Source organism: Erithacus rubecula (genome assembly GCF_903797595.1).
Source record: "Erithacus rubecula genome assembly, chromosome: 2".
NCBI classification, from domain to species: Eukaryota; Metazoa; Chordata; class Aves; order Passeriformes; family Muscicapidae; genus Erithacus; species Erithacus rubecula.
In genome coordinates this window covers 6,613,298-6,640,946 of record NC_136685.1, presented here as the reverse complement: position 1 = coordinate 6,640,946, position 27,649 = coordinate 6,613,298, and the positions used below count along the sequence as shown (strand labels likewise).

The 27,649-nt window shown below is 38.5% G+C and overlaps 1 protein-coding gene across 7 annotated transcripts in view; it reads right to left on the bottom strand.

Moving 5' to 3' along the window:
- Positions 1-27,649, bottom strand: part of ITSN2 (intersectin 2) — a 78,979-nt gene that overhangs the window by 40,815 nt on the left and 10,515 nt on the right. For 6 of the 7 annotated variants that reach the window (XM_079298032.1, XM_079298026.1, XM_079298029.1 and 3 more), the window contains exons 2-8: positions 24,949-25,012; positions 7,700-7,792; positions 5,982-6,045; positions 4,822-4,985; positions 3,321-3,518; positions 2,918-3,014; positions 1,100-1,224 (exon numbers count right to left, since the gene is read on the bottom strand). In XM_079298032.1, coding sequence (XP_079154158.1) covers positions 1,100-1,224; positions 2,918-3,014; positions 3,321-3,518; positions 4,822-4,985; positions 5,982-6,045; positions 7,700-7,792; positions 24,949-24,979 — 772 coding nt within the window. In that variant the 5' untranslated portion in view covers positions 24,980-25,012. Of the gene's footprint in view, positions 1-1,099; positions 1,225-2,917; positions 3,015-3,320; positions 3,519-4,786; positions 4,986-5,981; positions 6,046-7,699; positions 7,793-24,948; positions 25,013-27,649 lie in introns of those variants that run through there. The other variant, XM_079298030.1, reaches the window with a different exon arrangement.

Genomic DNA, 27,649 nt, shown 5'->3' with positions numbered 1-27,649 from the left:
ATTAATCTAATCCATTTTCATCAATTGGTTTTACTTTCAAGCTTAACAACAGGCATTATAACCTGAACACAATGAAGATGTAAGTATTCTCATGTACCTTTTTCCCACTCAGAACACCTAACAAAAAATTGACGTGGAAAATGGGTATTTATGGTAATCCCCACAGCTGTCACAAAAGCACAGCTGACTGTTTCCCTTAATCTCAAGCTATCACCTGGAGAGCTTTCCTTGGCAGCAAAGAATCAGATCAGTTTCTTGGCTGTTCGAGGAAACCTTCAGCTCAAAATTAACTGAACAAGATAAAAAGCATTGAGACCCTTTCCTTACAGAAGGAATTGTCCTCCTCTTTTGTAGGCAAGGTAACTGGAGCAGAGTGCTTATTCAAAATGGGAAATCTAATGAAGACACACATATTGACTTCACTCTACTGACTGCTTGGCCAGTGCTCTCTATTTGCTGCATTACACTGAGGAATCCCATTTTATTAGAACTTTCATAAAAATCTCCTCTTGTATTAACTTTGTATGAAGTCTTTTGAAGCCATCATAATGTTGGCACAAATGTCACTGGAAATCAAAAATTCCAAGCAATGGCTGCAGTTCTGCAGTCTTTCCCAAGCTTCATTCAAAAGATAAAGCCCAAATATCTGAGCATTGACTGATACAGGAGCACAAGGCACAAAAGTGATGGTGGAATGTCCCTCATTTTCACAAGAAGAGTCTCAGTCCTAAGAGTGATGCTTGAAAAATGCTTGCTGACTTTACAGAGCTGAACTGTACAGCCTCATGGTTCTCAGGCTCCTCTAGTCAGATCCCACCACTCCAGATTTCTTCTTTTCCCTGCAAAAGCTGCTGTAGCTTCCCCAGTGTATTTGGCTCCTCCAGGTCTAACACAAAGCCCAAGTCAATGAACTGATGGTTATTTCCATTTCTTGGCTGGCTGTAACCCACTCTCTCCTGCACAGGTCTAAGCACCAATATTTCAGCTCTTATTTCACATGCAAGTCAAATTCCAAGCTGGGATTCCATCCCTCAGCCAGTGATGTTCAGAGGCAGGAAACACTCTGGTTTTCCCAGTCTATACCAAAAGTCATACTCACCTGATAAATATCCACTCATACTTTTATCAAGACTGTTAAATTTCTGTCTGTATTTTAACCTGGAGGCCTGAGGAACTGCCCAGTCTGAGGACGTAATCTTTGGTGAATTCCCAGCTAGTGATGCACTAGAGGAAGAATTTGAACTGCAGTATAATTTCAAAACAAAACAGAACAAAAACAAAGCACAAACAAAAACCAAACCAGCCAACCAAATATTAAAAGAAAACCAAAAGAGAAAAAGAGATAAAGAAATAACTAAATCACTTGGCTTAATAAAGAGGCATTGGAACAGAAGATACATAGCATCTTCCAGTTAAATGAAAAAACTTCCATGAAGTTTTACCTCTGCTAGCTTGCTATAAATAATGTCATCACAAATATGAAATTTTACAGTCAAAGTAGGAATATATTTCTAAGGAAACAACAAGTTGAATTGAAAGTCCATTATTTTGGTATCACAAGCACTAATGCACATAATTGATCCTTCTACCACTGCAAAATAGTAGTATAGAAAATGACAGGAAAACACCTCCATTATACCAAGAGTGTTGGATCATTGTTTAAGTAACTTTAAGAGGCATGTAAATGAATAACCATGAAAATAAAAATGGATCTGATGAACTTATAACCCCCAAAGCAGCTTCTAAAGCTGTTTTAATCACCATATTCCAGTTCTACCTCTTCTTTCTGTTTGTGACAATGACATGCTGGGTGGAGCTTTTCCAACTCAGTCAGTTTCTGCAGATTAGTGCTGATGAAGGGTTTAGATATACCCATAAAATTTGCATCAAACTCCCAGAATTTTCAGTGTCCCAGCTCTGAAAATCAGACAAACTCAGGAAAGCTGCATCCAGCCTGCCTTGTTTAAGGTAAATCCCTGCTCTGACAAGTAAAAAACCCACAAAACTATTTAAAGTGCTATCCAAGGCAATACAGAATGCTGACAGAAACAAAGCCTCTCCAGCACAATGCTGGATTGACATCCCCTGCACAGAATGAGACAACATGATGGTGAAAATGCTGCCAACAATAGCACTGGAGAAGGGCTCCTTTGTACAGCACCAGAAACAGAAAGCCTTCCAACTAAAAAAAAAACCAACCAACCAAAAAAAAGAAAGAAAAAAAAAAAGATTATTCCAGGCACATGTCATGCCTACAGTCACCTTACAGAACATCTGCTGATACCAGGTGTGTGAGGAGCCCAGACCATGCACCCCAGATGCCCTGAACAGGCAGCAGGGTGATGCAAGAGCCTCAGAGTTACTGATGGAACTGAGCTGGGGCAGAGGTGCCCTCAGGATATCTTCTGGGAGACACCCCTGGATGCCCAATTGGATAGATAAATCCAGTCCTTCACTTTAGTCTATGGGAAAGCTCTAAAATTAGTGAACCAGAGCAGCTGGTTCCATAAGATCCATAATCTTCTATTATTCATAAAACAAATAAATATTGATAACAAATCCTATTCTTACATGCCTGCTGATTACATGGTGCCCTCTATAATGAATGAGTATGTAATGCATTAACATTACTTTTATAACCACTTAGAAAGGTTTGTTTCTATTTACTAATGAGGTACAATCCCTTCTTTTTGGCACTGCTCATCTGACCTCCTCACCTACTTGGGATATTTTGTCAATGCACTGAAAATATTACTTATTATGCATATAAAAACAAAATCTATTTTGAGACTTGACAGGTCACATTAGATAAACTAATTTTTAACAAATGTACTTTAAGAACAGAAATGCTCCATAAGTTTTGGAAGGTATACTACTTAAGTGTAAGATACAACCATTTTAAACTTAACTTCCATACCTGCTAGATCCTAAATCAATTAGTGACTGGGCCTTCTGCATACTGGAACCACTAAATCCTCCTGCCATGGGGCCTAAAGAACCAGTATGAGGCAGTGCTGAAACAAGAAGAAATAAAAAAAATTAATCCCAGAACTGTATAGCTGGGGTATAAGATAATGCTTCATAATCACCATCCACTTTGATAAAAATAAGAAAAGCTAATCAGTGTCTTGTTATGATTAACTAGTTAGAACAGAATTTAACCAATGTGAACTTTGGAGAAAAAGCATTTGTTTCTGTTGGATTTTTCTTTGTTGTTATTGCTGTTGTTTTTTTTTAACTCTCATGCATGTCTGAAATTAGCCATAGGGAATATAAGATGCACAATTCTGAGAGCACTTACTGGCCTGTGCTATACTTACTTGAGGAGAAAGGTATGGACAAAGGCTGCAGAAGGCTGGATGTTCCATTTGGCAACGAGGAAGTACTGACAGAAGGCACCAGGGGAGCAGAGATAACCAGAGGAGGAATGGAACTCATGGAGGTCAGAGACATGGGAGCTAATGGTGTGATCGCAGACACGGATGTTGGCATGGACAGATTTGGCATACTACCCATTCCTAGAGCAAAATCCAATAATTCATGGTTTATTACTGCAAAAGCTTCAGCAAGAAGCTAGGTCCCTTATGTGAGGCAGAAACAACACAAAGCAACTGGTGTCTGGAATATAATGAGTTAAAATAGATGTTTATGTACAATGCTTTTTCCCTACACTTAGGCAAAACAGCTCACAGGGGAAAATACACTCCAGAACAATCTTTAAAAAGAACAATCTTGACAAGGAAATTCATTCTCAAGGTAGGTTTAGCTACTATTTGCACAGCAGAGCAAGATCTGGTTTTATATAATTGCAGCTCTACCTACTTCTTCAGCAAGCCTGGCCCCAGAGAGAGAATTACAACCTCAAAAGCTGTGACAATCCTCCACAGGGAAAAACTGCTGCTGTTTCTGAACTAAGTCTCTTCCAAGTATCAGCCCTGGAAGAATCCACAGGGGTGAAAAGTCCTTATTAGGGACCCATGCTTAGCAAAGAGCTTCTAGAGGCAGCTGCCTGAGGCAAATTAGGGCACTTGAATTGCTGGCTGCACCTTGTGGAAGACAACAGTGCTGGTGAGATGATGGAAAGTTATAGAGGTAACTGTATGCCAACCACAGCTCCCTGTAAATGCATGCCCTTGTACTCAAACACATGAAATTTGGTCATGGGCAGACATTTTAAATCATGTATGCAATTAATATATGCACACATTTAATTTCAGCATAGAAGTGTGCATGTATTTTTTAATCCAGCTCAAGTCATTGTGGATATTTTGTGCTATAAAACAACACAATAACAAGCATGCACTGAATCCCCAAACACCATCACAAAAAAAAAAAAAAAAAAAAAAGGTCAAAGTAATTCTATTCAGTTAATCATATAACCATAACAAACAGTCTGATTCACTTTGAAAAAAAAAAATAAAACACCTAAAAAAAAAAAATATAAAACACCTATTCTACTAAAACTCTGACCTTTGGCTAAATTTAACTTCAAAACCCCAAAGCATAAATAGGTGACTGAGTAGGAGGGAGATAAAAAAAGACCACCAGTACAGAATGAGAGCCTGAAAGGGTGGTGGCAGATGTGAGTGGCCTTCTTGTCAAAATTGAATAAATGTTTTTCTTTATTAAAAGTCTTCAAAGAATCAAATTACAAAAATATCAAGAAAGTGACATGGTTAATTTCCTAAATCAGAATAATCTTTTTTCTTGTTTCACACTGATTCACTAAACTTTCATGGTCAGATTAATGCTGTTATTTGGCTGCAATTAACTGTGGGTTTTTTACCTCTGAACACTAAGTAATTATATATTCATAAGTACCAAAGCGAGCTGACATTAGTGGTGAAAACACTGGAGTTTGTTTCATGACAGGAGGGAGAACTGAAGGCAAGTGCTGTCCTTGTAATTTCAGCTTGATGAGTTTCATAGCTATAGAGAACTCCAGTTGATCCATTTTTCCATCCTTGTTCAGGTCTGAGAGTGTCCTTAAAATAAAATTAAATAAAATAAAATAAAATTAGAGCAGAAACAGAAACAGAATATTTTTGATCAGTGAGAGGCTTTCCTACTAGATTTATTTACTGTTTTTGCACAGGAAAACAAGAAACTTTTTGCACAGTAAATTTTCTACTTTTGATAACATTCATACCATTTAGAAGTTTGAGTACCCACTTCTGCAGAGTTCAGTTTTGAGGTTGCTGCATATTAAACACTTAATTCCCAAGACAGCAGGAAAACATTTAGGAAAGTAGAAGTCTCCTGCTCAGTGGATACTTGTTGCCTCTGCTGCAAGCCTCTGCTATGCTTTTCTTTATGGTCCCAGCCAGAATAATTATTTTAAATTAATCCTTGGAAAGGAAGGAATTAATACAAGAATCCAGAACAGGATGCAGGAGTATGCAGAAACCTCCTAAAGGCACTATACACTGCCATGAAAACTTCCTTAATTCACAGTGGTGAATTAACCTCACAGTGGTGAGGTTTTGCTAAGCCTGATACCCACACTGTCTTCCTTTTGACAGTCCTCCAAATAAATGTAACAGGAAATATATGCAACAGTGCATAGATAACCTCAACATTTATGGTCAGACAGATAATACAAAATTTTATTACCATTTAAGCTTGCAAGAACCAAGCACAAGAATATAAATAAAATTAAGAGAAAAAAAAAATCAGACTAACATTAAGCTTCATTTTTCTTTTGATTCTGTTGCTCTCAGCACAAAACCCCAAGGCCCCACGAAAAAAATCTCCTTACCCCTCTTTTCTAGACACTGAGGTATCTGCTATAATAGTGAACACAGTGGTGTATGCTGGTTGGACTTCCTCTAAATTTAATTATATTAAAATAATGATTCAGACAACACTTTTTAGCTTGACTGATAACAAGTCTCTGTGAAACAACACAACACAGCAAAGACAGCATTTGAATGCTATGCATCTCCTATCTCAGCAAAAACAAACAATAAAGAATTCCTTACCATATTTGAGCAAGGATTGAAGATGGCAGACCTGATTGCAAAAAAAAGGTACGTGCTTGATCACCTGTGACAAACAAGGAAAAAAAGACAAACTTTTACACCAGAGACAGATTTTTGAAGAGCTCAGCACTCTCTTGGGGACCAAGTTTTAGAAGGAAACCCCCATGCTGGATGCTGAGCTTTCCAGAGCTTTTTTTCCAGCTTCAAACACTGGTGATGACAGTGATTGTCAGACACCCATGTATTCCATAATTTCCAATCTTTGCTCTGAGAAGTGATTTCAGACAGCTATAAAAACTTCAACAGGTCACAAATCAACAGCTGCCAACATCTTAAAAGATGTGTGAATTAAAGAATCACTGAAAATTTAGTCCTGCCCCAAGTACTTAAGCAGGAAAGGATCAGAATGTTGTTTCTTTTCTTCTCTATTCCACCTAACTTGAACCTGTACTGTGTCTCTAGAAAAACACCATGTTTTAAATAATATTCTTTTCTGTCAGAAAACACCCACGATTTCAGTACTTCAGGAAAGGAATGGGAACTGTTGTGCAATCCCATACCAAGTTCCACATCAGCTGGTACACATACAAAACAGGGACAGTGGTGTTTATGCCCACATCTGAGTGAATTACAGATGCTTAAAGCTAAGACTTCAGGTTACTCTTTCAGCTCTCTCTTGTATTCATACACAGCCTTTTATTTCAAGCATTTGCCAAATAAATAACAAAGCCTGCAGATGTAGATGCAGATAAGAGCCCAGATATGGCCTAAAGGTAGCCCCTGGGACTGCACAGTTTTCAGCTGGAGGTAAACACCAACCTCACAGTGCTGCTTGGCCAAAGCAGGAGTTAGGTGCCATTTAGCCAGAAGAGTGCATGCTCCAAACAGACAACTTTCCACTCTCTCCTCAGTTCTTTCCAGCTCCAAAAGAGGAAAAGCAGGGTCAGTGCAGCAACCAGAAAGGGCATTACTGGATAAATGGTTAGGCAGGAGCCATCAGGGCTGGTTTTTAGTGCCCATCCATCTAAAAAGAATGGGGCATTCTTAAATTAAGACATCTTTGCCAATGAAATTGGGTCTTTCTTGATATCAAAAGCAAGATTTTAAATTTAAAACCTGCAAATTCTGAGGTGCATAGCAATGTGACCCAATTGTTTCAGAGGAGATGCAGCTGAATGCAACTGAATCTGACAGCAGACCCCTGCAAAATGCCATTAGACCACCTGGTCCCTGCTGAAGGCCTAAAGGTACAAATTTCAAGCAGTTGCTAACAAGGAGAAGCTGTCAGCATCACTCTCCCTGCCTCCTCCTCCTAAACAAAGAGATCTAACAGCATAGCATTCTCTCCTCAGACTGAGGAGAGACACTTCTGCTGTGTCTGCTGTCACTTGCCACAACAGCTACTGTAAATGTTCCCTGGCAGCCTGCCATCTGAGCAGGGATTTCACCTGATATTCTCTGGTTTCTGAAACTAGACAGAATGGCAGCACATAGCTGGTGGCTGCAGAACAGGGTTAAACAGAACAGCATTCCTGTGCCAGACTTCAGAGGAAAACTTGTTAAGTTTACTAATAACTTGTGGCTGTTTGCCTGGAGAATATAGTTATTAGTCACACAACAAAGGGCTAGAAATAGGATGCAGTTCTCAAACTGTTCTACAGAGATAGGTGGGTATGTGTACACAGAAGTTAATGTGTAATGCAGAGCCTCAGACCAACCTGTAATGTAACCTCCCGTGGGTTTAAGGCTATCAAACTGCTTGTCGTGCTTGGCCCGCTCTTCGGAGGTGATGGCCCAAATGTTTGGCCCTCCTGGAAAAAAAAAAAACCAAAACAAATCAACAAAAAACCAATGAACAACCAAATGGACTGAAAACTTTCAAAAACAAAGCACATCACTTGCAAAATAAAAGCTTGGCTTTCTCAAGAGACAAAGTTAGCTGTGGACACACCCAGCTCCTACCAGTTTGGCAAGGACGTTATGCAACTCAAACCTGCTTCCCAGATGTGCAGGCTGAGCTGAGACAATCCCCCAGCCAGACTGCTTCACCCTCAGCTTTCAAAAAGCTCAGTTGTCCTTCAAAGCTGGTGCAGAGCAGCTTCCTGTCGCTGCTGATTGTTTGCAGCCCAGGCAGGATGTGTCTCACCATCCCCTGTGTGAGCCAAACACTGCCCTGGCTCACTGATGAACTAATGGCATCCAGCATGCCCAGGGTTAACACCCTCCAGGTGCCAAAAGGGCTTACACTTGTCCTGCCAGCACTCTAAAAGTGCTAGCAAAAATAATTTGATTTTGTCTGACAAAGAAGTGACACTTAGGACCTTTTTTTTTTAATAGCATGCAATTTCCACTTCACATTTTTCAATACTTTATTAAGTAAAATAATATTACACCCTGAGAATGGAAATTAGATGTTACAGGGAATACTGTGTTTACAGAGTTGTGCTGGTAATACCACGCAGAACCAGACAGACTTCAAGAAATGCTACAACCTGCTGCATAAAGGTCAGGGTGTGCAGCCTTTGCAGGAAAAAGCAGCTTGCCAGAAATAATTGAGTTTGTTTTTTAAGTAGGAGGAAGTTTTAGTCGGGAAGTTTTTGACAAATATTTAATTTTTCAAATCAATGAATGCAAGAATTAGGCAAAATTCTGAATGGAACCACTCAAAACAGCATTGAAAGATTATTACAGGAAAAACACTACTAAAATTACATTCTGCTGAGTATTACTACCTCCAAAGAACTGTTAATCTGTTCAAGTGTTTGTATTGCTCACTAAAAAACAGTCAAGGGAATAAATAATTCTTCTAATAAAATATGAAAAACTTGCTTTAAAAGCCACAACTCTCTGAAAAAAGTTACCATAAAACACTTCCTCTTCCTACATAAACCTTATTTCAAAGCTTTGAATCTCCAAAATTACAAGAGATTTTTGCACTGTTTTTCAATATGTAACAGCAAAGTGAAGGGACTGTGAGTTGATACACTTGCCAAAACAGATGCTCTAATGATGTTAATCATCTCTCACCTGTGCTTACTACATAAACAAATACATTTTCCAAAAGAGACTTAATTTTTCCTCTTAAGAAGGTCCTGTTAAAACTGTATTTCTCCTTGCATGTGTACAAATTTAATTCTTTACCCTTGCTCCCTTAGTAAGCAATAAAATAGTTAAAAAGACCAAAACAAAACAGAAACTCACTGGGGAAGATGTATGGCAGAAAAAATGTGAGGGCATTGGGATACAAACTCTAGACACTTGAATCTGGAATTTTACTTCTCTCTCCTGAGGATATACCTTTTTTTTTTTTTTTTTTAGTGTGGCCTCAATGAAAGAGTCTTCTTGCAGGTTACATGTGAAATAGCACTTCAAGAACACCACCCTTTTTTCTTCTGATTAAATGAATATAAATAAATCTAGACTAGATACTGATAATAAAATGGAGTAATCTGAATCAGATGCTTAGAAGCCAATGGGCACTATAAGCATTACTGTAAGACACTAATGAGGACAACTTCCACCCAAAGGCAAAAATTAGAGCAGCACTTAGATTTCTTTAAAGTGCTAATTTTAAGATACAAATAGGAAGTGCATAAAATGTGGTTATGATTATAGAAATTATCCCAACCAGATGAAAAAATGCTCCTAAAGCTACCAGAAGTAACTTCAGAGAAACGATTTTTTTTTTTCATTTTTAGAAAACAGAACATTAACACTACATTTTCCTTCTATAAAATACTCCTATTTGAATATCTTTTGAAGCAGGTAGCTGCAACACCCCTTGGCTCTTTAAAATCAATGACAGAAAGGATTAAAACCATCGTAATAAATGCACAAGGTCAGTGGCTGCAAAGTGATAAAAGCACAGTAACAATTGCTTGACTGGAGTTATCACCATAGCCCCTCTAGAGAATCCAATTTACATTGTAAGGCAACTTCTGTTTATAGATGCACAGTTTCTTACTTATATGTTTAGATTAGGCAAGAAGATGGCAGTCAGTCTTGAAAATGTAGCATATTTCTGTATTCAAAGAGTTGTTTTACTATCTGGCAAATTCTGTTTCCTCTCCAACCATGAAATTCAGTGTTCTACACAACATTGTCTCAAATGTATTAAAACCTTGCACATCAGGAAATCCCCAAATTCACACCTGTAGCTGGATGATGACTAAAATCTCATTCAACAAGTGATTGAAAGTCCACATTCACCCTTCATTCTCATTTTTGCCATCCTTAACACGTCCAAGAACATTGCTGTTTTCTGCACACTTGATATTTTGCACACTTTTACTCTGGACCTACATCTTTAAGGTCCTTTCTGTTCCATGCCTGTGATTCTGATTTAGTCCAACACCCCTGCAAGGAGCAGGAATGTCTTCACCTAGACCAGGTTTCTCAGAGCCTCATCCAGCCTGGCCTTGAACACTTCCAGAGATGGGGCAGCCACAGCTCTCTGGGCAACTGTTCCAAAGTCCCACCAGCCCTGTAGAAAAATTCTACCATACATCTATTTGAAATCTACAAATTTTTAATTTAAAACCATCACCCTTTCTCCTATCTCAATAGGTCATGCTAGTGTTTGTCCCCACCTTTCCTACAGGTTCCCTTTAAGTACTGAAAAGCACCAGAAAGGGCTCTCTGGAGCCTTCTCCAGGTTGAACAACCCCAAGTTTCTTGCAAGTATAAATTTAATTTAAAAAAAGAAATATTTGACTAAAACCACATTATTATATCAACAAGTGCTTCTACAGCCTTCCACAGTCATTATGAGTCAGTGCAAGCAGCTGTCATGGAATAGTGATAACTATAAACACACATTATCAAAAGTACATTGTGGGAAAGCTTCAGGGTACTGAATATATACCCTGAAAACACCAACCTGCTAATAATTTATTTTCAACAGTAAGAAAAATTTCAGATTCTTTCTTTCCCTAAGGACACAGACTGAGAATCTTATTTTTCTGGTGATTAATTCCATAAAGATATGCTCTCTGCATGTTTCTTTACAGGCCTGGAAGAAAATGTAGTAAGTATTAAAACTCAATGTATAAAAACATAGATACTTAAAGATATAAATATTCATGGCAGGAATTAGGATCTAGAGAATAGCACACTTTTAAGTCAGCACACCCCTCTCAGTGAAATTTTAGTGCTTGTCTATAACTGAACAACGGCTCAGAAAATTAAGTTTTATCCTAACATCACTTGAGTGTCTGCCATCTGCAGCTTGAACTAGAACAGGTCATTGTTTTCTGAATAGAGGTTAATAACTGTTGGACAATGAAAGTATTTGTGTCAAATTATAAAAAAAAAAATAAATATTAAAAACCCATTGCTTCTGGTAGGGATCCACAGTGAATGCAGTCAAACCCCACCCACAGTTATTATTTAAAGTATTCACTGTTTTTTTCAACTCCCACCCCATATGCCAGAGAAACAAGATAAAGAGCACAGCACAAGAGGGAAGACTAAAGCACTGTGAGTCCTTCCATTTAGCTCAACCAGGTGCTCACAGCTCTTTTGATAGTACCCTTGGTGACACAATTAAGAAAAGCTCATATGAAGATTTCTCAAAATCCCATGTGAAAACACTATACCAGTCTATCTGAAATGAACACTTTCAACAATGGGACTCACAGGGTATTGGCAACTCCACAAAGCACATTATGATACCATTCTCCAAAGTAATCATTGTGTTTACCTGCATAGTACAACCAAGACCATCACAAAAACACAGCCAAAATTAGTCTGAAACAGGTTCTTCTGTGCCATCACCATCAAATCATGCTACAAAAATCATGCTACAATCCTCACAAAAATTGTGATTGCTTCCCAAAACTACCATGAGTGGTTAAAATGGACACTCAGTGCAATTGCTGAGAGAAGTTGCACTGCCTGGTTTTCACACAACCACATCTCAGGCATGCTGAACTGTGAAGAAGGAAGATACTACTTTCCTGGGAAAGGCAAACTGCAGGAAGAGTCAAACATCTGCCATCCAAGATGCATCATTTAAACTTAGCTCAGCCATTTTTTGCACTAACATGCCTTCAGTTCTAGTGTTGAGAAACATCCTGCCCATAAACCAGACCCAATGAATGTTGCATAGAGAAATTGCTGTTCTTCTTCCATCCACACAGCCCCAGTCCTCACTCATGGCATGAATCACCAACCAAACTGCAGGGGTCTGCTCTTCACAGACCCCTGATCACAGGATGGGCAAGAGGCAGGAACCTCCTTGATGGAGCAGTGCTGAAACTTTGGCTGTCCAAGCAGCAGTGAGCAGCAATATTTTTACAGATCAGTTCACCATCAGAAATCAAAATACAGTTGCTACTACATGCTCCCATGAGAGGCTTTCCTGCAGACAATGAATAGTACATTACTTTTCTGACTCAGCTTAAATTCCCTGGACATTTTTGAGATCTAAGTAGTTTTTCCCAACTGCAGCTGTTAAAATTTTGGAGGGGAAAACCAGTACAATCTCTCTGACAAGACAGTATCTCATTAATTCATTATTCTTCAAAATAGGTTACTTTAGAATCTTAAAATTTCATCCATGCAGCCAACATACTTGACTACCCCACGTTTTTAGAAATCAAAACTAAAGAAATGTTGAACTTGGAGAGATTTTTTTTCCTGACAAAGACTTCCCTAGAAAAGAGTAACTACTGTCTTCACCTGCTCTTTTTGCTTATGAAAAAACACAAGTCTGTCTTAGTAAGACTTCAGGAAGACAGAGATCAAATTTTCTTTCTTTCCTAGAGAAGGTTGGTACTTTCATTGTCAGAACTGGCAATTGTTCTCAATATCCAATATTGGAAACCTGGACTTCATGTCCAGAATTGTCTCCACAGATTCCCTATCCCAAAACAGAAAACCAACAGTGAAAGGTCCTTTACATGCCCACTCCAAAACTCCACAACACATCCACAAGTTCAACACCACATGTGGAGTCTGCCCATATAGAAAGTCCATGTTGGATGACAAAGACCCAAACACCCAAAGCTAAACATGCTTTGAGCTTAACTCTCAAGACTTCTCTGAAGATGACAAAATACAGACTGACCTCACTTTTGTGTAACAGGTATTTTTGTAACTCAGTGTGGCAGCACTCAAAGTTTCCTATTGTTAGAAACAAGTGATGTTTCACAACATGCTGTTGATCTTCAGTTTATTTAAGTTCACTTTAAATAAAAGACACCTCTCTAGGTGTGAGTAGGGAGGTCTGCTTTTGGCAGGATCACATTTCAGGAAAGCTCCAGAAATGTCCTGACAACACTGCACCAGACAGATAACCTTCTGAATAAAATAAAGGACTTGCTTTGATGGGCTGCTAACATCAAAAGGGAAACACACACTGTTCTTTCCTTAAAATGGTAAATCACCATTGAAGAAGAGAGAGAGAAAAAGTGCAGTCCTAGAAGAAAAGTAAATAGATTGAAAAAGTTCTGTAAGACCTCTGCCACTGCTTAGGACTGCAAAGGGTAGCTACAGTGAGAACAGCAGGATTACTGATAAGGAAAAAACATAAGACATTTCTCACATTCTCCAGAACATCTTTGTTTCTCACTCACAGGCATTGCTTGTATTTCTCTAATAAAAACTATGCTCCTACAACCTACAAAGTTAATTAACTCCACAGAGATAATAAACCTTAATTGAAAGAGCATTCCTTGTACATACAAATCATGAGGATTATACCAGCACCTCTGTAACCATCAAAAAAACTAGCATGAAGCATCATAATGACCTTAAATATTTATCTCTATGTTTAAAGACAGGGAAATTTCAGCACAGATATGCAGCAACATGCCTCAAGCTGTATAACAAGGACTTTTCCTTAATGCAACCAGCAATCACATTACAGTCTCCTATTAGGAGCCTCCAGAGGGTTGTCTGGAGGACATATTGGGATAAATCTAATAATTTCAGTCTTTCTGTGTTTGCAGATAAGTTTACCACAGAAGTATTTATCACAGATTGGATTTAACACTCCCAGTTGAGATGCTGAATCAGAGTTCTAATTTTTCCTCAGTGGTGAGTAAACACTCCAGGAGTCTGAAAATACACAGAACCATTAGTCTGAATTTGAGATTCTTTATCAGTGTTATTGCTATTTTCAATATTTGCTTCCCTCCTTTGCTGTTTATTCTATGTATCAAACAGAAGAGAAAAATGACTAATAATCAGCATTTATCCTTATTTAGGAGTGCTAATGTGCTGTGAACTATTACTGTGGTGGCTTTGGGATCCCAAAAGCATTACCTGCTCTTCCTTGAGGATTGCACCTGCTATTCCCAGCTTCCACAATCTCAGTTTTATTAAGCAACACCAAGGCAGCTGCCAGAGGAAAAGGGTGTCTATTTCTGTGCTTAACTGTAACTTCAGCAACTCCTTTTTGTGTGCACATAGTTAAAAGGAAAATCTTGTAGCTAAAGCATGTTAAACACAGGGAAACATGATACTCCTCCAATTTTGTATTTTCACTAAATTTACAAGAATTGTGCCTATTGAAGCCATGAAAATTAAAAAAATATTTTCAAGCATCTCTGGTGCATTATAAAAAATAGCTGGTACCTGCAGACAGGTTGTTAAATAGTGTCAGACACATGCAAGGCTATGAGATTTGGCCAAGAAAAGCTTGTTTAATTGAAGAACAACCAGAATTGTGGACAAAGCAACAGCAGCCACACTGCATTTTAGAGTACAATTCATATTCTTTACATTTTGTACAGAATTTCCAGTTCTTTGTTATACTGGGAACCCTCAGGTTGAACAATTCACTAGAATCAAATATTGAGCCTGTATTATGAACTGTCCACCTGCTCCTGTGAGATGTGGTGCAGAATTCTGCCTGGTGATCTTGCCACAGGCAGCCCCCACTTTGATACACATGAAGGAGGAATATTAGAACACAGAACACTCTGTGCCATGCAGTGATCTCAATGGAGAAACATAATCCGTGCTTTTAGAAGGAGCATAATCCCTAAAACAATTTAGAGATACATAATAGTGTAATCCATGCTAGCAGTATAGATCCAATTCTTTTCTGAACTCTACAGCACTTAAACTATCAGTTTATAATAGCAGGATAGTATTTCTACACTTTATAAATATAACAGAATCTTTGAGCTCATTAAGGCTATCCATTTTCAGAAGATCATTTTTAATTAAATTATCACAAATTTCACTGAAGCACAAGAAAAAAACCAACCACACCAAGGAAACAAAATACTGAAAAACTCCCAACAAACAAAAAAATGGGTTTAAAGTTTTGTTAAAGCTCAACTAATGTAAAACTACATCAGGAAATGTGTGCTAGAAATGTATATAAACTTGACAGCATTTTGAACTGCAAATTAACATGCTACCTTTTACACTATCCTTTGGTAATTTTTTTGACAATTCATTCAATAGGGTTTTCTTTTAAGTTCTAATGAAGCAAGCTTCCTACTTCTCATCAAAAAGTACAATCACTGTAACACACAATGTTGGTAAACTCATGTTTTGTTCTTAAAAGTTAATTAACTCTACCTTTCTTTACATTAAGAAGTTGGCACACAGAGTTGGGCTTAACCTAAACCTTTGCCAGATCTAGATTCAATACCAGCAATCAATATAAAAGTATTTTCTGCCTAATTCTGGAGAAACAATGAAACCAGCTGTAGTTGCTGAGTTGTGATGCAGCACATGAAACAACCACATGAATGAAGTTCAATGACAGCTCTTTCTGTGCCCAGAATCACAGAACCACAGAAGCATTTAGGTTGGAGAACACTTTTAAGATCATGGAGTCCAGCCATCAACCCAGCACAGCCAAGCCCACCACTAAACCATGTCCCTGCATGAAAAGGTCAAGTAAGCAATATTATCATGGCATAATACAATCATACTCTGCTAAACTTTCCAGCTTTAAGTCTGCCTCCATTTGCTTTTAAGGTGGGCAAACTTCCAGCTGATAAAATCCATGGCCTTCCTTCCCAGCCTGACAGAGATGGAAGAGATGCTTACCCCTCAGTTAAGGACAAGTCAGAAGCTTTTTTGAGTAAACTCATCAACCTGTATAGTATCAAAGACTTCTGTGAGGAAAATAAAAATTTTTAGTCACCGTGTTTGTGGAAAAAAACCAAAATAGAGCTTAGACAAAACATTTCTAATCCTGGAAATGGATGTTTTATGCTGCTGCTCACCAGCATTCACAAAACAACCCTATGACTTAATTAAAAGTGTACAAAAGAACAATTTGTTGAATTATTGTCTAGGAAATCTCTGTGGAGTGCAGCAAAACTAATAAGATTCAGGTGAGTTCCATCTGTGGCAGCCAATAAATCTTTCTGTACCAGGAGAAATGCATGCAACAAAAATACCAGAGAAGAGGATGCAAAGTGAACCTTGAAATTAGGTACAGTAAAAGAAAAGATTCTCCCAAGAAGGCCACTGACAAAGTCAAAAGAGAATTCTGTTTCAGAAATATTAGGTCATTTCCAGTAATTTTCACAGTTGGCATTGTTACCTGTCCATTAGAGTAAAAAACACATTTCTGTGTTCTCAGACTTGAGAATGTCTGGGACCAGGAAGAAGGCTGGTGTGTTATACTTGTAATGGAGAACTGGGATATAGACTTGAAAGAGGAAAACACACAAACAAAAAAAAAAAAAAATCCCCAAAAAATTACACAGGAAGGGTGGGGGAGAAGAAAAAATGAAGAGGCACTTCCTGAATTATCTTGGAATAAAATAAAAATAGGAGATAATTCAGGAAACAAAACACAGTAACAGTCATTCCAGCAGAGACCGAGTATTTCCCCAGCACAGAGTGACAGCCTGAGCCAAGCATGTGGTGGGGCTGCTCCAGGATGTCCTCTCAGCCCCAGGGCAGCTCCTGCCTCATAAGTAGAGGGCACCTATCTCTAATCATTTAAGGAAGACATTCTTGTCATCCACAGCTTCCTACAGCTTTCATTGTTCATCTGACACAGTGCAAAGTGCTCTGAATGATTGAGATCTGCCAATGGTACTTTCATCTGACACTGGTTAATCTTGTGTTATCAGAGAATAATTACCATTCCCTTGCCTAAAAAATAATGGATGACCTTGGGAAGGTGACACACAATATTTACATCATCCCCACCCTTTCATTTCCAAGCTGAAATGTCCTAGTCAATTCAATTAATCCACATATGGAAGCTGTTCTGTATCTTTAATGACTCTTGTTACCCTCCTCTTTGAAATTCTAGTCCTCATAGAAAGGAAAAATGGAGGTAAAACTGGAAGGAAACACAAAGAAGAATAACAGTTTGCTTAAACAGTACTCCTTAGAATGCTAAATTCTCAATTACCAGAACCTGCCAACTATTCAATATTATTTTCCTAGCACACATGGGGTTTTGATTTGAAATATAATAAATTAAAAACTGTTTAATTTGTGTTCATACAAGCATTGGTATCAGTCCATGTCATAGTCCCTAATCCTGCCTGGCTAGTGGCTCATAGGGGCATTTTCAGGCCAGATTTTGGGACAGAATTTTTCCCTGGGTATTACAGTTTCTCAGTTGCCAGAAACCACCGTTTTAGCAAGCTTCTTGAGCCAAAAAAGCCCCCAGAGGGAGGGGAAAAAAAAGAAAGGCAGTAATCATTTAATAGCTATGGCATAGACCTTTCTTCCTCAAGTTTTGATTCCATGTACTGTTTCCAAAACATCTTAAACACAGTGAGTCCTAAAAATGAGTTGTGAGTTGTACACTGTGTGAAACAAGCTACTAAACCAACAAACAAACCCATTTTCTTCTGACAGCCTTAAACTCAATAATTTCACTAGGTATCATGTTGTTTTTCAGCTATGAAAAATTACAGTGAACATTTCTTCCCTTGTTAGAATTTTCTATACTGTTATGGGTTTACAGGGTTTTATCTGTCTAAAAAAAAAAAAAACCACCTAAACTATCCTTTGTTGTCTGTAAAGTAAACTAAACAACTCTCATCCATTTAGTCTTGCTTATCACAGGAATCACAATCTCTCTCTGGCCACCTTTTTTTCAGGTATCCTTTACTTTCTGTTAATTCCAGATCCTTTTGTGTAACAGATTCTGGCAGCTACAGGTGGATCATTTCCAGAAAAGGCAGCTTAGTGAATGCTATCTTCAGGCCAGGTTAAAAAAGACTGTCTGTGTACTTCTTAATTCAATCTGAATACAGAGAACATGAGAAATAAGAGGAGAGACTCTGCTGTCCTTACAACCTGCAGCATCTCCATCAAGAACAGTTTATACACCAATTCCCACCTGTACCTTTTATTTCCCCAGGCCTGAAAATTTCCTGTGAAACACAGCTATGGAAGCACTATTATTTGTTGCAGAACAAATTTCACTTCTAGCTGTTAAGAAAATATAAGTGTACCCTTTTCAGTACAGTTATACAAGTATCAACAGACACTGTAATAAGTGCAGAGTTCTACAACAGTGAAACCAGGACTTTTCAGGAAAGATGTGTTTCCTAAAGAAACAACTGTGCTGCAGAGATCATGGTTCAATGCTAAATCATTGTTATGAGAAGAAAGGGAAAAACAGTGCATAACTTAAAATATGCCACCTCTTATTTATATTTACATATATAAAAAACTTCTAAGCAGATTACTTCAGGAAGAAGTGAAAGAACAGTAGAAGTTCTTGATGTTTATTTACTCTTACCTATTCTTGACTTGCATATGGAGAACTTCCATCCAACTAAAGCATAAATGTTTTTAGCTTATTAAAATATCTTCTCTGAAGATAGCCAGGATGAATGCTAGTCCCATGGTCACTGACATTCTTTCAATTTTCCAGCTGAAAGTTTCACCCCTTCCAGCTCCCTCAGTGATGACTTAAGGCTACTGTCCTGTTGTCGGAAAAACAACAGATGTCTGAAAGAACTGATGCAGTACACACTGGAAAACCTGAACACACAAGATTTCTAATTAAAGTAATAGGGCACTATATAAATATATTTGGCAGACCACAATGCCTGAAAAATGTGTTTGTTCTTGCCATTATAATTAGTGGGCTAAACCTGAACTCATTCTGCCAATACTGATTAGTATCGTCTAAGTCCTGTTCAAAGTGATGATCACAGATGATTTGGAATTTAGTAGATGTTAAGATGGTGCCACTTCACACAATGCTCATCAACCCTAAATTGCAACAACCACATGAAGTGTCTTATCAGAGTAAAGCATTTCACAAACTAGGGAGTTAAACCTTCAAGGAAACGAACATTGCAACAGTCAAAGCACTTTGAAACTTGTCCATGTGTTCATGTTCCTAAGTCTTTTCAGCTAAGCCTTCAGCCTTCTGCTCCATTTTGGGAAAGTATTTGTAGATCATCTTGTGTTTTTTGTTTAGGGTTTTACATGCTTTAAAGAAAAAAAAAACCACCAGGAAGTCTCTCTGATATCCAAAATGAATAAAGCAGCTTGCATTACAGTATTACTATTCTAGATAAAAACCATCCTGGGTTTCCCTACTCCGTGTAAATTACCTTACAAAAGCTAACACGTGACACTAACAAAATGAAATCTTAGCAAGACAAAGCTATAGGCTTAGAGTAAGTTAACAGCTCAAGATCTAACACTAATCTTCATTATTATCTAATTCTTCATTACATTTTAGGAGCACCAGATTGGAAGGGACTTCCAAGGTCACCATGTGCAGACTGCGCTTCTCCAAGAAACTCTAATACATTAATTCCTTCCTAAAATGCAAGTTCTGCCTTAAGGCAATCAGATTTCCTCCTTGACCATGGTCCAGAATGTCACTGCTGACAGAATCATTCCCATTTCCAGACCAACTGCTTCAACAGCTGGCTCATCTCTATTTACTTTTGTGTTAACACCGTACTCACAGATAAGTTAGTTTCCTTCCTTAATGTTGCTCTTCCTAGTAAGAAAAATTAAAGACCAAATTTATTTCCTGAATAGGAAATGCAATGAAATTGAAATTAAAATCCAGAACAAAACAGTAAGCTTTTATCTGGGCAGGTTAACAAAGGCAATCCCTTTATTCTTTCTCAGCACTTAATACACTTTAGCCCAGCTCTGTATCTGCTTCACTCCCTGGGTTTTTTCCCCTCTCTTAAGTAGATAACCCAAATTCTACCCTCTAACCCACAACATGTCACACCAGTGCCTGAAGCAATGGCACACAGCACTCCTTATTTCATCCACCACATTTTAGGATGCATTTCCTTTCCCTCAAATCACGTAATTACTACGTGATCCTCTAACACATCCGGTTGTCTTCCTCCTTAGTCACAGCCAACTGCTGAGTTCCCAGCATAGAGCAAAAATTCCTCTAGCCCATAATGGTATGGCTAAAAAGCTATTTGATGTCAGCACAGCAGAAATGTGATGAAATTTACCAATGATATGTGGCCCATACTATGCAATTCTGGCTGGAAAATTACTCCAGAGTTTGTCATCTTCCATTTAACCAGCATATATTTTCTTTTTACTGATGATATTGACATAAATAACCATTAAGACTGGAATTGTGATAAAATCCAATAAGAAAAACATGACTACAACATTCTGGTCTAAAACTTGTATTTTCTTTCCCTTTTAGCCATTTATTTCTCTAATGAAATCCAACCAAGGGATCTGTTACATGTTTTCTACAAAACTCAGGTATTGAAGAAGGCACAAAGTACAATCTTCCCATGTTAACACATATTTCCATTTACTCCATTTGACATATACCTCCACGTCTAACTTTTTTCCTTCTAAGATTTCCTCTTACATCCTCCATGTGAATCATCCTTACAATTAAATATAAATAAGACACCTTGTAGTCTGAAACCCTACAGCACTATTTCTGATTTACAAGATTAAAGAAAACATATAATATGGCAGACACACTGGAAACCTTAATTTTTTCAGGGTGTGATAGGGGAAGATAAACAGCCCCCTGAATTGAGCATGGGAATTTTGTTCCATATCAACTGACACCACTACCCTCACTGAAAGGAAGGTTTAGTTCATAAATGACAGAGAAAATATTTGCTCTTATAATTTCTTTTCTTCTCCTACTTTTATATGGGAGAACAAATTCTGATACTTGTTTTGCAAGGTCGAATTCAGCTTTGTATCTTTATCTACGCTTGTTGATATTCAAGTCTGCAGTTTCCATATCTACAGTGCACACAAGGTGAAGAGTCAGGTTGCACTCAACCAGCTTTTAATTGAACTCTGATGACCAGGGTTGCTCCTAATTCAAAAAAATTCAGACTGCAAAGCTTGAGACTGACTTTGAGAATGTGCAGCAGAACCTGTTGGTGAGTGTTTTACCCTTGACACCAGCTAACCAGGACCTCACAGAACCCCTTTATGTCTACATTACTCTCAACACACCTAAGTGTGAGGACACAAAATTCTATTCACAGCAGCACAAAATCCAGTTTTACTTATGCAGGTTTAGAAGCATGTGAAATGAGTTACAACTACTACTTGCTACACCTCAGTTTATCTGAGATTTTCCTGCTGGACCACAGAAAATTTATATCGAAAGGAAACAGGTGGTAGAAGGGAAGAGAAATGGCAAATAAAAACATAAACAAAAAAAAGCACAGCCCAAAAATTCCAATGGTACTTAAGTAAACAATGTGAAAGATACTGATCAGCAAATACTGCTTTCCTTGTTCCAGGTGGTCCCTTAAGATTAAATCTCCCCAAACCAAGACCCATCAGCACGGATATCAAACCCTGGTCAGATTTAGCCTACAGAAGAAGGAAGGGGAGTTGTAAAAGAAACATCTTGCAACTTCACTCCAGCTGGAAACAATACATCCCATAGCAGTGAAGGTTACTTCTCCCAGTGACAAAGGCAGCAATCACTGAGACAAATTAGATGGAAGAACATTTTAACCTATTAAAGCCTTTATCCTTTTAAGTGTCTTTTGCAGTTAGGATATTAACTCTTTCTTTAGAAACACAATTGCTAAAGCTGTTATTTAGTATAAATAAATGTTGTTTCCAAATGCTTTTGCAAGACTCAGTATGAATTCCTAAGCAACCTTTGTCCAGATGGAAAACTGCTTTTAAGAAGAATCAACTACCATAAATTGAGTTTTTATTACCATTTTTACAGGAATAATGATCAATATTCAAGCAGTTACAGGATAGAACTAAACTCTTAGTAGGGTATCCTCAGTCTTGCTTGCAGACTGGGGATAAGGATATGCCTGGAGTGACTCTTTGATAGAACTGGACTCCACACAGATAAATGTCTGTTATCCATCTGGTGCTGTATAAAAAACATGCTGCTCAGCCTTGCTTGTTCATATAAAATGTCACCATAACCTTTACATTTTGCACGAGATATAAATTTGTAAAAACTGGCAGGTCTTCCCTGAGTTCCAGATAAATCAACACCCACTCTTTAGTCCTGCATTTTCTCTTTGAATTTCAGCTTGTTAGTAAGGCACCCACAAAGGTCACCTTGGACAGCAATGGAGAGTCAAAGGGAGCTCCTTTCTGGGCACTGTGTCCTTGCTTGACTTTAAAGACAGGTCTATCAACAGCAGGTACCCTACACAATGTTTCCATGTGGCCACAGAAGAACCAGCTCAGTCTGGCCACAGCCACATGCTGAGGCTGCTTGGCCAAGGTATGTTCTGAAGGTGCCTCAATGAAGCTCAGTCTCTCCACTGGAACTACACACACAATTCAGTTCCCCTTCCTTCTCAGGATCCTGTGCAGTGCAGCTTTCTCTGCTTAGGCTGGGAAATAAAGTGTAGAATTTCCCATTTGTATTTGTTTGAGGCTTGAGCCCTGCAGATCTCAGACTGTGTCACATAATCACACACTTGTACACACATCTGCTCCCTGCCATCCACTCACTTTTCTGTAACACTGAATGCCAAAAATAACCCAGAAACGGAAACTACTTCATGCATTACACTAGTTATGAACTAAAAGCAAAGTATATTGTACCTTGGTAAGAATAAGAGGGTTTTTTCCCACAGAAGGAACCCACTATTTCCCCAGGAAGGTACAAAAGAGAAGGTCAATGCTGTGCTAACACAAAGGTGAGGTAGGCAGCCAGTGCTCCCAGGCTGCAGAAGTGCCTAATGGCTTGGTTGCCTCACACATAACCACATTCCTCATCTCAAGCTTCAAGTCACTACCAAGGTCTAACAACATAATTAGAGGTTTCCTGCAATGAGTGGCAAATGCAGGTGAGCTACTTTGAATGCAACCACTACAGCAGTGCTTGTAAATGCTGTGTAGCAGGGAAGAGGGACAAAGATTAGAGAACAACTTCAACAGCAAAGGTGGCTCAGTATTTACCTAGAAATCACATTAAAACTATTGCTTAAAACTCTTGACTTTGTTTTGCTTTGAAATTTCACCAGTTCTGATAAGAAATAAGACTGCAGGACTACACACAGTTGGCACAGTCATCCAAACTACTCTGTGAGGAGTAATAGTTTAACTATTGCCTGGTGTGACTCTTCCTCAGTCTCTCTCCTACTATCCCTTCCAACACAGTAAAATTCTGAGAGGGGAAAGGCAGCATCCTCTGACACCATTCCTTTTGAGAGTGGCAGACAGTACTGCCCAAGGGATTTCAGATCAAGGATCACTCTCCCAAACTAAAGCTTCTGAGAGCAGTGTATGTGGTCAGCACTGACAGCACACTTGCAGTCCTCCAACAGAACCAAGGAATAAAAAACCCAAACAAAAAGACATCAAATAACTTACACATACATCAACCACAGAGACAGACAGCCAAGAACACAAAGCTGTATCTTCTTCAAAGAGAGCTTCTGACTGTTTATTTTAAATTGAGAAGCAAAATCCATGTGACAATAAAAAAAAAAAATCCATTATGTCCAATTAAGTGAAAAAAAATAATCTGATCTATAGGATTTCCCCTAGTATTTATTGACTCATTTTCCTTGGCTTTTATTGTAAGGTCTGTGAAACAAAGTCTGAAAAAAGCTGCAGCTGACGGTATAAAAAAAGTGTTGATTACACAGATTTATTTTTTTTTTACAAAATGTCTTACACTCACATGAAGCAGATTTGTAAAACAGAGGTTTAATTTGAAATCTGAATGCTGTTCTGGGCAAAAAAAAAAAAAAAAAACAACCCAGAAACCCTTTCCCAATTTATCTCAGTGACAATTTTCTAAATTCGTTAAAGACCTTCCAGTCCTGCAGTAACCTTCACAGTTACATGAGATAAATACTCATTCCTGTATCTATTTTTCTATTTTTATCTGGAGAAATACGCCTTATCAGGAGTATCTAAAGTACAAAACATTGTTTCCATACTTGTATTGGCATTTTGGCCAGCTCTGTAAATAGCAACATGTAAATATCAAATTTTTTTGCAGTTCTTTACAAATCACACCTTCATCAATAAAGCTTCTCTAAAAATAAAAGCTCCATCCCATACACACACGCAAGAGCAATTTTAAGGTTCCAACTCCAATATGTCTTCAAAAGGAAATCACCAAGAAACATATTCAAAAGTTTCTGTAGTGGAAAAAGCATAATCCTGAGGAAAATTATCTTTCGCTTTTTTTTCTTGAGAAATGCTGATTGTTTTCAACAATGTCACAGACTGTTTGATACATTTAATATTTTGTTTAAAATAAACAGCATAATAGACTACCATGGGACACATTTTGTGCTGAATTACGTAACAGAGAAGGTATGCAAGTTTAATCAACTATTACTTAGCATATTCCCTGCTTAAAGCCAGGCAGCGCTGGCATTACAGCTCACACATTGCTCAGCCCTGTAAACGATCCGAGATTGTCAGCCACTCCAGGCGCCTCCGTAGCCCAAATTACACCGCAGTGATGCTGCTCCCCTCGCAGCACCGGCTCAGGCTACGACAGCGATCTGCAGCAAAGTGACCAAAACCCACAAACAAACCGCAAATCCCAAACCTCCCACCCCTGCCTGAGCACCCCGCAGCTACTCACCATTCACGGCTGCGGGAAACTGAGCCATCATGGTCCCGACTGCACCCCGCTAGCCCTCAGCCATCTGCAACATGAAAACATCGTGCCATTAATAATGCAACAAGGGCAGCGCCGAGCGGGGCGCGTCCGTCCCGGCCCCGCTTCCGACAGCAAACAATGCCCGGCCCGGGCTGCTGAGCCAGCGGCATTTACACCGGGAGGGGGAGAGGGAATTTTTTTTCTTAATTTTTTTTTTTTTTTTTTTTTTGGATGTGCAGTGCAGTCCTGAACCTTGTGGCGGTTCTTAAAGGAAAACAGTACCAAGTGTTCAGAGTGATGTAGACAAACAGCTCCCGGCTCGTCGGGACATACGGCTGGGCACATCCCTGCCAGCTCCACCCGGTAAATATTTAGCGTTTCATTAAAAAACAAAACAAAACAACCCAAAAAAACCCCAAACAAACAAAAAACCCAAGAAAAGTTCAGTGCTCAGCTCCATAAGGAAATGCTGCTGCTGAGCAAAGTGGAAAACCAATTATTATTCAAATTCATCCACTCCACACGCACTATTAACAAAGAAAACACTCTTCTGAAGAAAAGGCTTGTCCCTACAAAAATCTGTCATCAGCCAGTTTCGCAGAAGCAACACAATGAAGTTATTCCTTCTCCTGAGCTACTACTGCATAAAGACTCAAAAGCAACATTTAAATGGGGGTCTCAACAGAATTTACTTTTATAATAAATATCAGAGTACTAACACTTTCTTTTTCCAGTACGCATTCTTTCAAGAGTATAAAGAATTCTTTAGAATTGCAAAATAATCACTAATAATTATCTGAGGGAAAAGCATGAACAATAGCTTTACAAATGTAGAACTAAGACAATGAAGTGAGCTTGTGTTTTGGATGAGATAATTTTACTTAAATACTGAAATCTATATATCATTACCATTGTGCCCTCTGTGGACAAACTATTGTACAGGATGAAGCTAGAAAAATGAAATATTTATTTTAATCTAAAAAAACACGAAACACATCTCACTCACCTCCTTTTCAGACACCAAACCTACCCACACACATACACGAAAAAAACCTTCACCTCTCAATACAGCCATGTATTTTAATATTAAGTAGAGAAATATTACATCCCACATACTCCCTTCTGCTAAAGGAACTCCTGCACATCTCAGCAAAAAACCACACAACTGGAAAGGACAGGAAATAATTCTTTTTTTAATCCATTGTATGTTTCTTCAATAACATTAAAAATGTCTGGGATCAGTTGTTAAAAATTCTCTCTCCATATATAGTCCAAATTATCATTATTATACATACATACATTTGTGGCTACACACACATGTATATATATCTACTTAAAGACAGCAAATGAAGTGACTGGTGAGTCCAAAGGATCTCTCACAATGACACAAGGCATTAACCACAGAAAGATGAAAAAAGGAAGCATGGACTTGTTCCAAGATACAGACCTATCAAGCAGCCTACCAAGAGACACTTGAGATCTATAAAGAGCCTTCCTGGAAAATGCTGCCAATGTTGTTAAACATTTCTACAGCACATTTCTCTGCAAAAGCTGTTCTGTCAAGGAGGTCTAAAACAGAACCTGAAACCATGACACAGAAGTAGGATGCTGGAGAACACCCCCAGAGCCAGCAGACTTCTACCTGCATGTGACTTGTTGCAGATTTAATCTTACTGGTTAAAGGCTATATATTTGATCTTTCCTCCAACTCACTTTATTCTCTTAATTTCAGGCAGCTTTTATTTGTTTGGGTTTTTTTTGGTTTTTTTTTTTTTTTAATGAGTAATCACAAAAACATAGAATACCCAGGTTTGAAGGGACACAAGAGGGTCATTGAGTTTAACTTCAGACTCCATGCAGGATACCCTAAAAGCTAACCCATGCACCTAAAGAGCACTGGCCAAACATTTCATGAACACCAGCTGGGACCATGCCCCCTTCCCTGGGGAGCTTCTTGTGCATGGAGAACTTTTCTTTATATGCAATCCCAACATGCCCTGATACAGCTTCAAGCCATTCCCTCATGTCCCATCACCAGAAGAGACCAGCACTTCCACTGCTGCTCCCATCATGAGGAAGATGTAGCCAGCAATGAGGCCACCCCCTCAGTCTCTTCTCTGAACTGGACAAATCTCACATTCTCAGTTGTTCCTCAGAAGTCTTCCTTTCACCATCCTTGTTTCCCTCCTCTGGACATATTCTGGTGTTTTTATATGCTCCTTACACTGTGGGATCCCAAACTGGACACAGTACTTGAGGGGAGGCCACACAACACAAGTCAGATAATTATCAGACAACATAGGTCTTGATAGTGAACTGATTAACTCTTAAGATACATTTTTAAAATACTTCATACAACTCACAGTTATACAGTCACATTTCACTTTGGTTTTGCTGAAATGGCTTGTGCAGATTGAGTTTTTAAAACCCTCTACTGCTGAGCACATGAGTGGGAGATGTAACACAGGCAGCTTCATGCACACTAAATGGGGAAACCCCTTCTCCTCATTTTAATGTCCCTAGAATCACAACTATACCATATTTTAAAATCAATCTCATCAGAAAAATTTTGAGGACTTTGATGTCACTTTCGCTTGGTGAAGGCCATTCCTATTTATGAGGCATCTACAGAAGACAGGTGTTGCTGGTTGATCAGCAGAAATAATGAGCATCCCTGCCCTAA